The sequence below is a fragment of the Bos mutus genome, chromosome 19 (genome assembly GCF_027580195.1).
Source record: "Bos mutus isolate GX-2022 chromosome 19, NWIPB_WYAK_1.1, whole genome shotgun sequence".
Classification (NCBI taxonomy): Eukaryota; Metazoa; Chordata; class Mammalia; order Artiodactyla; family Bovidae; genus Bos; species Bos mutus.
Window position 1 is genome coordinate 20,212,578 of NC_091635.1, and position 15,134 is coordinate 20,227,711.

Here is a 15,134-nt window from a genome sequence, read left to right on the forward strand (position 1 = left end):
GGGAACGAGAGTAAAGTGGTAGCTGACCATTTTGTTTCAAGTTACTAGTGTGGTTTTATTGCATCTTTATTGGAAAACTCTTAAAGCATTGATTTCTTGAAAGGCCAGAAAGCAGGGTAGTGAGTTTCTCCACCTGCTTTCCTTTCTTCTATTTGGGAATGTGAGGAAGTCAGCGACCCTCTGTGCTGCCATCCAGCCTCTTCCTGATGGCTCGTCCCTGCATCCCTCTGCCCCGCAGGCTCGGAGCAGCCTGGCCGGCCCAGCAGCCACGGCTACGTGCGCTCCCCATCCCCGTCAGTCAGAGCTCAGGAGACCCTGCTGCAGCAGAGACCCAGCGTCTTCCAGGGAACCAACGGGACCAGCGTGATCACCCCACTGGACCCTAGCGCGCAGTTGCGGATCATGTAAGCCTCCGAGTGCACTTGGACCAGACGTGCTGTCTGCTGCATGTGTCACATGCTCATCAGCATGTGACTGCAGTAGCACTGCACACTGTGCTCACCGCAGTCTGTCCTCCTGACACCCCAACACACTGGGAGAGTCTCCCCATCACAGACTTGTGCTTTGGTTTTCTTTTCAGGCCACTGCCTGCCGGGGGCCCTTCCATCAGCCAGGGCCTGCCGGCCTCCCGTTACAACACCGCTGCGGATGCCCTGGCTGCTCTTGTGGACGCTGCTGCATCTGCTCCCCAGATGGATGTGTCCAAAACGAAAGAGAGTAAGCACGACGCCACCAGGTTAGAAGAGAATGTGAGGAGCAGGGCAGCAGTCAGTGAGCAGCAGCTAGAGCAGAAAAGCCTGGAGGCGGAGAAGAGAGCCGGTCAGTGTCTGTACACCTCTTCAGCCCTGCCGAGTGGCAAGCCCCAGCCTCACTCTGCAGTAATTTACTCTGAGGCTGGGAAAGAGAAAGGGCCTCCTCCCAAGTCCAGATATGAGGAAGAGCTAAGGACTCGAGGGAAGACCACCATTACCGCAGCTAACTTCATAGACGTGATCATCACCCGGCAGATTGCCTCGGACAAGGACAGCAGGGACCGTGGCTCCCAGAGCTCAGACTCTTCCAGTAGCTGTATGTATCTCGGCCCGAGCCCGCCCCACGGGGCCACACATGGAGTCACCTGACTCCAGGGGAAGCGAAGCACACGGTGTGAATGTCATGGAGAGGTGGTGTGGGTTAGTGGTGCACGAAAGTCTCTCCTGCTGTTACGCCTTTAAGTATCTGAGCATCTTAAGTGCACTGTCACGTGTTTCCTTGAGGAACTTGGCCTTTCTGGGGATGAAGTCACAGGGAGGCAGACAGAGGTAGAGCCGCTCACATTTCAGGTTCTGCAAATGGGTGTGTCACACGCTCCACGCTTCGAGACCTCATTCCTCAGGAGACCCTCCTAAGGCATGCATCAGGGTCTAGGGTGGTGCCCCAAAGCCACTAGTAACCTTTTTCTAAGATATAGATATTTTTAAAAGACCACCTTATTGATAATTATGGTTATTGGTAATTGGTATTTCTTATAAGTTGGATTTTGAGCAAGTGTAAGAATTCAGCAGACTACAGTAAAATGCTAGAAAAGTTGTTTTAAATGTATTTTTAACTACATCCTAAATTCTCTATTGAATTTCTGAAGGCAAGTATTTAAACACATATCCCTTAGTATTGAAGTAATGTAACTACACATAGTAACCTCTCATTTCCATTCGTGAATCGAGTAGAGTCGGAGACCGTGACCAGTGGGGTCCTGTGCACTGCCTGGCATGCAATACAAGGTTCTGGCTAGTCTGCTCCTGATCCTGACTTGTTTGGATAAATAAATAGCCCCATGGCTGAGGTCTGGAGAGAAGCTTGGTAGTCCTATGTGTCCATGAAAGATATCTGTTAGCCTGGACTGTGGAAATCTGCAAAATCGGTGCTGTACCTACAGAGAATTGAGACAGTCTCTAGTTGTGTGACTGGGCCGTCTGGCGGGAAGTTACTGGCACACGCGTGGTAATCATCCTGGGGCTTGTGGAACACTTGCTAACTACCTGACATCACTTCCTTTTTGCGTCACAGAATGTCTGCAGGCAGTCTGGCTGCTTTTCTGATGGTTTATGTCTCTGAGCATAGTTTTATTTTCATCACTGACTCCATTCCTTGTGTGAAGCGCCCAGGGTCCTCCCGATTACCCAGCGTGGCTTTCAGTTCTTCCTCAAGCCCCCTCTTCCTGGCCCCCGCCCAAGACATCAAGAGCACTGAGCTCCCAGGAGCACCAGGCCTCCTGCCGCCTGTGCTGCCTTGGGGAGCAGAGTTTGGGAGCAGCACGCAAACAGTGAACAGTGATTGGTGCCCTTCCCAAAGTAGTACCAGTTAGTTTGCATATAGTGACATATTTTAGTTTCCAAAGCTAATTTCCACCCATTACCAGGTCTCTGTCCTGAGTATACTAGAGCCAGGTCCTTGCGGCTTCCATGGCCTGGTGGGGCGGGAGAGGGCTGCAGAGTTGCCGTTGGAGCAGTGGGTGGTGCACTAGTAGTGGGGTTCTTCCCACCCTCTACCCTGTGTCCAGGACCTGACCACGCTCGCTGATCTAGCCAGGGTCACATACTCTTTGGGTCGCTGATCATTTCCTCAGATGCTTCAGTGCACCCAAAAGTGCGCACAGCACTCTTGAGTCAGAAGGGTCCTGAGCAGGAGGTCACATCCCTCCCCAGCAGCTCCCCTGTTTTCGAGTCTGAGGCCCTGGCAGGACTGAGGAAAGCGCCTGGACCCCCACTGCTTAGACCCTCAGTTCCCAAGGGCACCATCTCTTGGAGGGCCCGGCTGTGACGGCGCGTGCTCCCTTCCTCCCTGCAGACATTCACCACCACCTCTGTTCACGTTCATGGTGTAACATGGGGCTAAAAATGGGAGTCATTTTTGTCAGGAGCACTCAGTGATTTGAGAAAATTATTACGTGATGTTAATCCACAGCGTTGAAGTTGTCCTGGTGAAGAAGAGCAGACTATCCGGGATGGAAATGACTTGGAAGTATGTACTGTCGAGGTCTCCTCTCGTTGGTTTAATCTCTTGTGATGAATTTCCTGGTGATTTTCTTTTTCAGCCCCCAGGAGAAGGTCGAGCTCTGTTTCTGATCTGCTTCACCTCAAGGTTTTAGAGCCTGCAGATTTTCAGGAAACTCTGTACCTTGCCAAGATGAGGAGCCTGAGGAAGCGATTAACTGACCTTTGCCACAATGCATTGAACTCCTTGTTTGTTTTTTCATTAACCTGAGGTGCCATTGAGCACTTCTGACGAGTAAAAACTGAAAATATGCAAATAGATTTGAAGAGCTTGGGACTTCTGAGCTTGACATAAGATTAGTTTTAAAATAGATTCTTTTCTTTTCTTCAAGTATCTTCTCACCGGTATGAAACACCTGGCGATGCTATTGAGGTGATAAGCCCCGCCAGCTCTCCCGCACCGCCCCAGGAGAGGCTGACGGCCTACCAGCCGGAGGTCGTGAAGGCGAGCCAGGCAGAAAGTGGGTCTCCTGTGTCTTCACATGTGCTTCCTGTTGTCTGTCCAGGGCGTGTTCAGAAATAGCTCATTTTGTTAGTTTTGTTTTAGAGTAATCTTCTATGAGTCTAGATGGCAATCTACTCCAGTACTATTGCCTGGAAAATCCCATGGACAGGAGCCTGGCAGGCTAAGTCCATGGGGTCGCAAAGAGTCGGACACGACTGAGCGACTTCACTTCAATGGAATACTATTTTTAAGTCATTGATGACTTTTTAAATATGTTTTAATGATATTGAAAATAGTTGATGTTAATTTTGTTTGCCCACTTGTGCTTTCACATTTTAGTCTATGCTAATCTTCTGATGTCTCTCAGTGAATAAATATTTTTTCTTCAAAATTAAGATATGAATTCCCCTTCCTGTGTTTCTCTGAGCTATGTTTAATCTTTGCTCATGAGTGAAAGGTGGGCCTCCCTGCAGTAAGACGTCTGTCTGTCCCCTGTTAGACGAAGCCCCCAGACAGTACGAAGGACCACTGCATCACTACCGGCCGCAGCAGGAGTCCCCGTCCCCGCAGCAGCCGCCGCCCCCACCCTCACAAGCCGAGGGGGCGGGGCAAGTGCCCCGGACACACCGGCTCATCACACTTGCTGACCACATCTGCGTGAGTTTCTCACTACTCTTACTAGTTAGTGGGGTCTTTGTACACAATCACACAGGGCACGTTTCACATAGAATCACAATAAAGATATCTAGATTTTTTTATGTTACACTTTTTCTTGGCAAGTGCTCAATGGATTTAACCAGTTCCTCTTTTTCTCATTCACAGCAAATTATCACACAAGATTTTGCTAGAAATCAAGTTTCCTCGCAGCCTCCCCAGCAGCCTTCCACTTCTACATTCCAGAGCTCACCGTCTGCCTTGGTGTCTACACCTGTGAGAACGAAAACATCAAACCGCTACAGCCCAGAATCTCAGTCTCAATCTGCTCACCATCAGAGACCAGGCTCAAGAGTCTCTCCAGAAACTCTAGTGGACAAATCCAGGGCCAGGTATGGTCTCCCTTGGCCACACGTAGGTTCCCCAGCAGTGAAACAGTCGTACTCTACCTTCAAGTTAGGGGATTCATTTCTTACCTTAAGGTAAAGTTTCTTTACCTTAATTCCCTGGAAAGTGTAAATGATAGTTTTTCCTTTGTGTATTATTCTTGGAATGTCTACTGTCTGGGCAGTTGGTCCTATATGTTTTTATTATGTGTCCACAAGTTGATTGCTGTCCTCTGTCTGTGGGTTTGCAGACAGTGCTGTGGCATGGATGGTTGGGTGGTAATGTTGGGACACGGCCTGGGTCTTCAGAATCACAGTGTGTTCAGATGTTTAGGAAGCTGGCGTTGAATAATGTGAGGCTGCTCAGTACAGGGCTCTCTCCAGTGTTCTCGCCAGTGCTCTGCACTTGGAAGTTGAAGGTAGTGGACTGCATGTTGGTGCTCATGTTAGTTGATGGAGAGCAAGCAGCACAGATTTGTCAAGTTCATAAAGATGCTGAGAACGAGTCTGGGGTTCAGCAGGTCAAAGACTCTGCAAATATCTGGAGACACATGGCAGGTGGATGGACCAGGGCAGTGGGAAGCGGCAGTTGATTTTGTAGCAGGCCTGGTTCTCCAGCCTGCCTGCCAACCCCTAAGTTAGCAGAGAACATAAAGGAGTAAGAACAGTGTATTTAATAAGATGAATGATACTCCTTTGGGAAAAAACTTTATTGTGGGATTTTTTTGAACATATAGAAGTAGAGAAAGTGTAACATGCCAGCACCCAGTACAGGCCCCATGAGTTTCATTATCCCCACCTCAAACTGGAGTGTTCTGAAGTAAATTGCAAATGACATAAGACATCTCAAGCAACTGGATGATCTTAAGGACATGATGAAAGCATTCTCTTTTAACAAAAAAGAGCTTCAGTTATCAAAGAAGAACAGAAAGTTATGTCATTCATGATACATTCTTCATACAAAGTGCTATGTAGATTTTGAACAGTTGATAGCCATTTATGAGAAACAAATCATTTTGATTTTTTCACTTGTAATTTCCACATCATTGCACCTTGCTTTTGAATGAGGAATGTTACATTTCTTTCAGATTACCTGGTTTTATAATTTAAAATATTTATATAATCCGTACTGTTATAAAATACCATTAACTGATTTTTCAACTTATGAGCAAAACACAGAGGAGTTGCTCTAGAGTTCTGGAACAATGTAAATGCTGTAAATCATATAAAAATGGCTGAGCAGGCTATATAAAGTAGACAAGCTAAAGATTAAATTCAATAGAGAGAAGATAGTCAAGTCCTTCATCTTTTGTGGTAAGACTGATAGCTACTGTTTCAAGTTTTGATACACCAAGAAAGGTGTATACCATTGGTAAAGTGTGAAAGTCACTCAGTCATGTCCAACTCTTTGCAACCTCACAGACTATATACAGTCCATGGAATTCTCTAGGCCAGAATACTGGAATGTGGGTAGCCTTTCCCTTCTCCAGGGCATCTTCCCAATCCAGGGATTGAACCCAGGTCTCGATCCCACATTGCAGGCGGATTCTTTACCAGCTGAGCCCCAAGGGAAGCCTAAGATTGGTAGTTACCTCTAAATCATCTAAATAATCAAAGAGCTAAAAGAAATGGTAAAAAATGGCCACCTCTAATTGGATGGGGTAGATTGGGAAAAGAAATGACAAACGATACTAACCTATAATGGTATTGAAAGCATAATGTTAAAGGTCACTGATGGCTTTTATTCACTTTTTAAAAAAAAATATTTGGCTGTGCTGGGTTTTAATTGTGGCACTCGGGATCTTTAGTTGTGATAAGTGGGATTTATTAATAGTTCACAGTATTTGAGGTGACTTTTTTCTAATATTCAGTGTCAACTTTTGTTCTCTGAAATGACTGAAGTAACCAGCTAACCAGTGTCTGTGTGTGTGTAGGGTGAGCCAAGGTGAGCCCTGAGAAGACAGTCTCACATTTCATATGTTGCAGCATCAGGCCCGGAAAGTCCCCAGAGAGGAGTCACATCTCTTCGGAGCCCTATGAGCCCATCTCCCCGCCTCAGGCTCCTGTTGTGCATGAGAAGCAGGACAGTGTGCTGCTGCTGGCCCAGCGTGGAGCCGAGCCCGCGGAGCAGAGGTGCGTAGGGGTAGGCCGCATGGCTGTGCGTGCGCGTGCACGCATGTGCATGCTCGCACTTGGTGCCTTCCGTTTTCCTGAAGTCAGTGCACTTTTTTCTCTCTCGATCACATGTCAGGAGAATCACTTTGTTTTCCTAGTGATCAAATGCTAGTAGATTTTACTGAAGAAATTCTAATATTTAAGTAGATGATAGAAAATAATTGTTCATTATTCTCCTTGAAATTAATTCCTTCTGGATCTTTTTTAAAACCTTTTTGTCTGTGTGGACATTGAGAACCTCAAGTGCCCGCCAGGCACCTGGTGTCATGTGCAGTGTGTGGAAGGTTGCAGTGAGCACTGCTTGCTGTTTTCTCACCAGTTTCTAACCCTTACCCCCGCCCTGTGAATTAGTAGATATTTATTCTATTGGGTTTAGACGCTTTTAGTTTGGCCCCTATACAATTCACAGGCACCCAAATAGGTGTTGGTACCTTTCAGTGAAATGAGGAAGAAATCCTGTTTTGGAAAGGGAGTGATGGTAACTTCAGTTATATGTTTACGTGTTTTCCCCTAAGCTTGTGAGTTTTTGAGGACAGAGACGACATCTTAAGTCATTTTTCTGTTACCTTCTTTGTCATGTTCGAGTGATGGACCCAATTAGGTTATCAGCACCTTTCATGTGTTCTCTGTTACCGTCTCTGGCACTAGTTGGCTCCTGGGTAGCCCTGAGCTAGTTGAGGAGACTTGTGTTTTTAAATGTGTTAGCATAGGAAGCCGCAGATGAAATGTGAAAGCCTTTACATGATACTCCGCTCATGCAGGCCTGGAGAGATTCTAACAAATACGCAGTTTTATTTCTGCATTGTCGCTGTGCTGTTAGGTCTAATTGTCTACCGCTTAGGTGTGAGTGCTTGCTATTCTATAGGCAGGTATGCTAGTAGTTACAGTCTTACTGTTACTTCAAAGTAATGTTGCTGGTTAAACGGTCCCCAGATTATGTGGTCACCCTCAGTACACCAGGGTCTGTGCTGCAGAGAAGACAGGAGCATGCCAAGCTGTTTTGAGGGCTCCTGTTACCACCTGTTTGCTCTCTTGGTTCTAGACCGTCTCCACTCCAGGGCTCCTTTTCTGACATCCTCTTGGCCCCAGATATGTCAGTGCTCAGACAGAGAGGGCCTCGGGCCTGGCACTCGTTGGGGGTGGGGGAGTTGGGGGTAGGGGTGGGACAGGGAGGGGAGTAGGAGTGTGTGGTGGTAACACATGACTGTTCCCAGCAGGAATGACTCCCGCTCACCAGGCAGCATAAGCTACCTGCCTTCATTCTTTACCAAGCTCGAGAGCACATCCCCCATGGTGAAGTCAAAAGAAGCAAGAGATTTTTCGTAAGTTGAACTCCTCTGGTGGAGGTGACTCTGATATGGGTAAGTGGGATTTCTTTCATGAACTCCCATAAAATGTGCATAAATAATGATAGCTCCATGTTGCCTCTCACGTAACCCTTGAGTATGAGGCTCTGGCAGGCCGGTCCAACCACATGTGATATGAACTCCTCCACAGGCCTCCATTGGCTCTGCTTGGGGGCTTTCTGTGAGGGAGCCCCACCCAGCACGTGTGCAGCTACCCATTTTCTCTTCGAACAAGTGTGGGTCTCAGAAGTGTGTGTCTTACATGGGGCTGGATTGGCTCTCCAGTGTTTACCCCCTGGTCTACCCCTCATTTGGGTAGACCATCCAGCTGTCTGCAGACAAGGTCGTGCTCCTGTAGTTGTCTTTCCAATGTGGATGTGCGCAGGCAGCCAGCTCTAAGCATTCCTACCATCCCAGGTGCTGGTCACTAAAAACCTTTCATTCAGTTAGCCTTTCAGTCGGTTCTGAGTACTGTGGTAGGACCCATCCCAATTCATCATCTTAAGAGGGTCTGGGACCACACTGGGTGTTTCCATGACCTGTGTTCAGTTCCAGTGACTTAGTGTTGGTACCAATACCAGCCTCCTGCGACGAGCTGCCCACGGCCCATACCTCTCCCTGCTGTCCTATGTCGATGTGTGTACTTGTTTGTGCCTTTCTCTGCTCTACCAGTCTTTGTGGATTACCTTCAAAGCACACCTCCCACAACTGAGGATGGTGCCGGCCTCAAGGCAGCGGCAGCAGATGGTCTGGGCACCACTGCCTGCTCTAGGCCCTGTTGTCAGCGTGAATGTGTATTATCTCCTGTCACCTTCACAACACTCTCCATGCCACATGTTGGCATCATCTCCACTTTGTAAATGAGGACACTGAGGCTTGGGTTTAGTGACTCTTGAGGTGATGGGGCTGTGGTTCAGACTCATGGATGCCAGCTCCAGAGTCCATGCCTTCAGTAGTTCTGCACGCAACACCCTCACCAGGGCTGCCCATAAATGCCCACAAGGACAGAATTCTGAACAGCTGGGCTGGAACCTTCCTTGCCTACTGTTTTCACACTCACGCCATCAACCAGGTTCACTCGTCCCCTTCTCTTTACATGTATCCAGCGATCCAAGGCTCTGGGGAAGCCCTGCAGAACCCAGGGTTTCTACCATCAGTAAACCCTGCCAACTAGAAACTGCCAGGTGGAGTTATGTTTGGATCTGTGACATGGTGATTAACAAAGATTGAAAGTCCCAGAGGAGAAAGGATGAGCCCAGTGTCACATGTTGTTTGTGTAGTTATCCCAGCTCTTAATTACTAGATTCGAGAAGTCCAAGCCCTCGGCAACCGAGATGGCTTTGCTTCAGCTCAGGGTTCCCACTGAGGACATCAGTGCTTTTACTCTGCAGAAGCCTTCACGCTCTAAACTTAGCGACTCTTTTCTCCCTGCTGTTGTTAACACTAGTGAACAACTTACCCCTTCCAGAAATGCCCTGTTCCCTTGGTTTTCAATACTGCTGTTTCCAGTTTCTTCCTCTGCTTCTTTGGTTGATTTTTGCGTCTCCTCAGAAGCCCGGTCTTGCTCAGCAGGCCTCTGAGATGTTGGTTTGCCTCCAGCACTATAGAACTGCCTTTCCCCACCTCTGAGGAACGATCATGTCCTCTAGTAAGCCTGTCTTACACTCCTGTCGGTCCTGAGCAATGCGGGGATCTGGGAAGGCATTTCACTCAGCTCCCAGATGATTTCTGCTCTGAGGGCCTCAGGAAGTACCTGCTAACCTGAACCCCACAGGGTGTATTTAAGTCCAGTATGTTATTGTTGGTTGAACAACATGAAATTGTCTTCACCTGACCATTTTTGACCAATAAGAACATGATTTTATTATTCAGCCAAATAATGGCTTGTATTTGTATGGCTTGTAATGGCTTGTATCATTTCACAAATAATGGTATGTATTTGTGAAATGAATAAGTCCTGTACTCCAGGTTTCTATGAGAACTACAAGGCCCTCCTTACCCCCTTGTGCTATTTCAGGTTCAGTCGGTTTACTGTTCCCTGATCCATAAGTCAGGCGCCTCCTCCCCACCCCCCTGTCTCCCTGTCCCAGGAGTCAGCATCCAGGCCCCCTCACCCCAATCTGCGTGGACAGGCCTTCTCCCTGGTGCAGGGCCGCTCTTCTCTGGGACACTTGTTTGTCTGGCTACTAACTTACTTCCTGGATTCTATTTCTTTCAAGTTCTCAACCTTGAGTTGGAAGGCATGATAGAAACACGGTTTCTGTTCCCAAACTTCTTCCATTTTGGGCACAGTGCTTTATAAGTAGTTCCCAGGTTGTCCAAGCTGCTGTCATTCAAATTGAGCAAATGACAGACTGCACAGTTAGCAGAAATGAACAGAACCGACAGGCAGGATCTCTGCCTCACCCTGGCAACTGCAGCAGAGACACATGGTCATGTTCGTTCCTTTCTCGGGGGCATTCTCCCCAGGATCTAATCTCACACCTGGCTCTTGGCAGGGACTCTTCCCTGGAAGCTTGGGTTCCTGTCCTGAGGCCAGCTTTTTCCTATGTGTGTTTCTCTGGCTCTGCAAAAGGTCCTTTCCTTCCTGGGCTGTATTACTCCTGTTCTGATTTCCTTAAAAAAGTAATTATTTCTCTTTACCTTCACTTAATGGGTAGAAAATAAAGTTGATCATGGAAAATAAGGTTAATTTACCGTAGAATTTTTTTGGAGACTTTCTCTTTTTCCATGTACGTGATCATCACATCTCAGTTAATTAACTTGAATGTTTGTTTTAAATACAGCAGCTGCTCAGCCAGGAACTGAGATCTTTAATCTGCCAGCAGTCACCACCTCAGGTAAGATTCAGAAAACTCATACAGTAGCAGTCAGTCCAGCAAATAGGCATTGCGTAATGGCTGCATGCCAGGAACATCATTTAGTCGGGGTGGGGGGGGGGGGGACACGGAGGCAGTCACAGTAAAAAGTGAATTGAGGGTCAGTAAGTACTTGTTGTGGAGAAGGCGATGGCACCCCACTCCAGTACCCTTGCCTGGAAAAGCCCACGGATGGAGGAGCCTGGTAGGCTGCAGTCCACGGGGTCGCTAAGAGTCAGACCCGACCGAGCGACTTCACTTTCACTTTCCACTTTCATGCATTGGAGAAGGAAGTGGCAACCCACGCCAGTGTTCTTGCCTGGAGAATCCCAGGGACGGGGAGCCTGGTGGGCTGCCATCTATGGGGTCGCACAGAGTCGGACACGACTGAAGTGACTTAGCAGCAGCAAGTACTTGTTGAAAACATAAATGAACAGAGAATCAAAACTATAGAGCTAAAATGTAGAGAAGAAAACCGTCAAGCAACTTTCACACCAACAGGTACCTGATTTAACACAGGAAAGCGCATGCTCTCAGGGGATTAGCCGCCTCTGTGGGGCTGTGCTGTCAACACTGCCGGGCCGTGTGTCCTGGGCGGTTCCTGCTCCCGTCCTCCCTCAGAGTCAGGCAGGTGCTGTGCCGTCTCCTGCAGGCTCCGTGAGCTCCAGAGGCCACTCCTTTGCTGACCCTGCCAGTAACCTCGGGCTGGAGGATATCATCCGGAAGGCGCTCATGGGGAGCTTTGACGACAAAGTGGAGGATCACGGGGTGGTCATACCCCAGCCGGTGGCAGTGGGGCCTGGGGGCGCCAGCACCTCAGTGGTGACCAGCGGCGAGACCCGGAGGGAGGAAGGGGACCCATCACCTCACTCAGGTAAGGGGCTCATTTTTGTGCTCTTCCCCATGTCTCCCAAGAAAAAGCCAGTCCATACCTCAGGTTCTGATGGGTCATGAAGAGATTTCATTTATGTGCTCAGTCACCTCAGTGTTTTTTCAACCTCTTCAGACATGTTGTAAGTGACATAAAATTAAGGATGAAAATTTCTACCCAGAATGTCACCCTCCAGTGTATCAGTGTTTTTGTTTTCATCTAGTCCTTACCTGTGTGCATACATTGTAATTGTAATACTGATGCAATTGCATATTCTGCTTTTGAATCAAAGTGACTTGCTATTGTAATAAAAGTGACAGGCCCCATATAAAAGAATTTTAAGCTGCAGAAAAAAGTAAGGGGAAAAAAATCCTTTCAATCACATTGTATAGAAAGCTAATGTTAAAAAGGGTAGCTTATTGGAATGAGGTCATTACACATCCTGTTACAAGCACACAAAAAACGATGACTCTGCTTTATGTTAATATATAACCTTTTTTCTTAATCTGTTGAGAATCTCTCTTATGCCTTAAAAATAAACTGAAGGTCAGCAACATTTCAGGTTTGTTCTCCTGTTACGGTCACACTGTTATGGTCACACAAAAGATTTCACTAAGGATAAGAAAATGATTAAAGAGATGAGTGGTTTTGTTTTTCCCTATATATGTTAACATTAGGACAATATAAATTCACTTCCTGCTCAAAGATGAGGCACTTGTCTTCTAATTTCTGCTCTAACCTTCAAGTTTTATTGATTTAAATGTGTGTGTGTGTGTGTGTTTTAAGTTATAATATTGGTGATTTACAGAGTTCTCCTTGTTGTGTAGTCTTTTTATCATGGCATTTTTTGGTGGTGAGGTTTCATACCCTGTTTTTTCAAAAAGGCTGTGTCCTGAGGTCCTTCCTGCTCGAGAAGGTCTTCTTGGCTGCCTTTGTTTAACGGTTTGGCAGGTATTACAATACTAGGTTGGTGCAAAAGTAATTAGTTTTTGTATGGCTGAAATTTGCTGTTCTATATTGGAGTACTTTCTTAAATGTGGTTACGTTGTACATCATTTTAATGCACACTTATGTTTTTTTGCTAATGACTTGTTACTTGCTGTTTATTTTAGACTATGGAAATGGTGTTAGACAAAAAGCAAATTCAAGCGATTTTCTTATTCGAGTTCAAAATGGGTCATAAAGCAGTGGAGACAACTCACAACAATGAATTTGGCCCAGGAACTGCTAATGAATATACAGTATAAGTGGTGGTTCAAGAAGTTTTGCAAAGGAGATGAGAGCCTTCAAGATAAAGAACATCGTGGCCAGCCACCCCAAATTGACAACAACCAAGTGAGAGCCATCATCAAAGCTAATCCTCTCACAAGCACACAAGGAGTTGCCAAAGAACTCAGTGTTGACCATTCTACATCTATTTGAAGCAAATTAGAAAAGTGAAAATGCTGGATAAGTGGGTGCCATAGGAGCTGCAAAAAAATTGTTTTAAAGTGTTGTCTTCTCTTATTCGATACAACAATGAACCATTTCTTGGATTGTGACATGAAAAGTGGGTTTTATATGACAGCCAGTAACAACCAGCTAAGTGGTTGGAAGAAGCAGCTCCAAAAGCACTTCCCAAAGCCAAACTTGCACCCAAAAAAAGGTCCTGGTCACTGATGGTCTGCTGTCCGTCTTATCCACTACAGCTTTGAGTTCCGGTGAAACCATTACATTTGAGAAGTACGCTCAGAAAATCGATGAGATGCACCTGCAACTGCAGCACCTGCAACTGGCAATGGTAAACAGAGCCTGATTCTGCACGAAGCCTGACTGTTCAGCTTCTGAAGCGTTGGTTCTGTGACGTGTGAACTGGGCTATGAAGTTTTGTCTCATCTGCATATTTGCCCGACCTCTCGCCCACTGACTACCACTTCTTCAAGCATCCTGATAACTTTTTGCAGGGAAAAGGCTTCCACAACCAGCAAGATGCAGAAAATGCTTTCCAAGAGTTCATTGAATCACAAAGTACAGATTTTTACGCTACAGAAATAAACTTACTTCTCAATGGCAAAAATGTATTGATTGTAAGGGTTCCTATTTTAATTAATAAAGATCTGTTTGAGCTTAGTTATAATGATTTAAAATTCACGGTCTGAAGCTGCAATTACATTTGCACCAACCTACTATTAAGACACATACTTTTCTCAAAACCTCCTGTAAACATGGTTGTATTTCTTCTGGTGTTCATTGTTGTGTAAGAAGTAAGACTAGATTCCGCCACCACCTCCCCTTTTTTTTAGTGATGACATTTATCTGCCCAAAGAATCCTTTTTTCCTCAACTTCAGTAAGTACCATCAGTGTGTTAGTGTTCTTCAGCCTGTGTCAATTCCCTGATCACCAGAGGGTATGTGTACCTTCCCAGTTTCTGTGTACAGGGGAAAAAATTCTATCACATGTTCCTTAGTTATTTTCTCCCATTTGAGAAAGTTGCCTTTTTGCTGGATAGTCTTTGTACTCTGTTACCTTCTCATTGTTTTAATCATCTTGATCCTTTTTCTGTTGCTTTCACTCTCAAATTTTTCCTTTGCACCAGTGTCTCCTTTTCCTTCATGGCTTGACTTCCTAATAAGCCTTTTCATAAGCCTCATTCATTTTGGTGATCTCTTCTTTGAGCTTCTTTTGTAAATGGCCATCATGTATTGTCAAGTTTTCCCCAGTGTTTGAAGTACACCCAACCCCCATTTTCTGTTGTGTTATATCGTCCTCTTTATCACCAAGGACTTGCATTTCTTCTCTCTCCAGACAGAGTGGTAGAAAATGCTTTTTCTCCCTTTTTTCTGTACCCCAAGGATTGGGGGCAGGGTGAAACCATTCTGCTGGGGCTGCTGACCTGGGCTCTGATCTCTTCTGAGATCCTTTTAATGTTCTGTGTGAGCGCCCAGTTGGGGCTTCCCAGGCCTGCAAACCAACTAAACAGCCTGGAGAAGCAGAAAGGGCTTCCTTGACTTGCCCAGCCCAGCTGATGTCCAACAGCTTGAAGGGGCTTCTCTTGTGCAGATTTTCTCCTTCCTCTCTTCACTCTTCTGTAGATTGATGAGGGCAGAGATAGTGAGGATTTAAGATTTTTGTCAAACAGTTTTCATTTTCTTAGCAGTTTTGTGCTCCAAGGCCAAGAAAGAAATGATGTTTCAGAAATGTTAGTTTCTTGGTTACCTGTTTATGGCATGAGGACGGACATTGCCCCTTTGAATTTAGTTGCTGTGAGTGAGTTCTGGCTCTTTCTCGTGTTACCAGGGTCTGGATTCTTCATGCTCCCACCCTGCTTTCTCTTGCAGCAGATGGTCAGCAGCACTGGGGTGCACTTTCAGTTTGTGACTGTGACTA

The 15,134-nt window shown here is 46.3% G+C and overlaps 1 protein-coding gene across 1 annotated transcript in view; it reads left to right on the top strand.

Annotated features, from left to right (window-relative positions):
• The window catches only part of NCOR1 (nuclear receptor corepressor 1), a 114,667-nt gene that overhangs the window by 96,327 nt on the left and 3,206 nt on the right, over positions 1–15,134 (top strand). Inside the window, 10 exon segments of the mRNA XM_070389549.1 lie at positions 239–404; positions 581–1,068; positions 3,365–3,493; positions 3,977–4,134; positions 4,300–4,523; positions 6,504–6,650; positions 7,910–7,994; positions 7,996–8,053; positions 10,825–10,878; positions 11,549–11,770. Coding sequence (XP_070245650.1) covers positions 239–404; positions 581–1,068; positions 3,365–3,493; positions 3,977–4,134; positions 4,300–4,523; positions 6,504–6,650; positions 7,910–7,994; positions 7,996–8,053; positions 10,825–10,878; positions 11,549–11,770 — 1,731 coding nt within the window.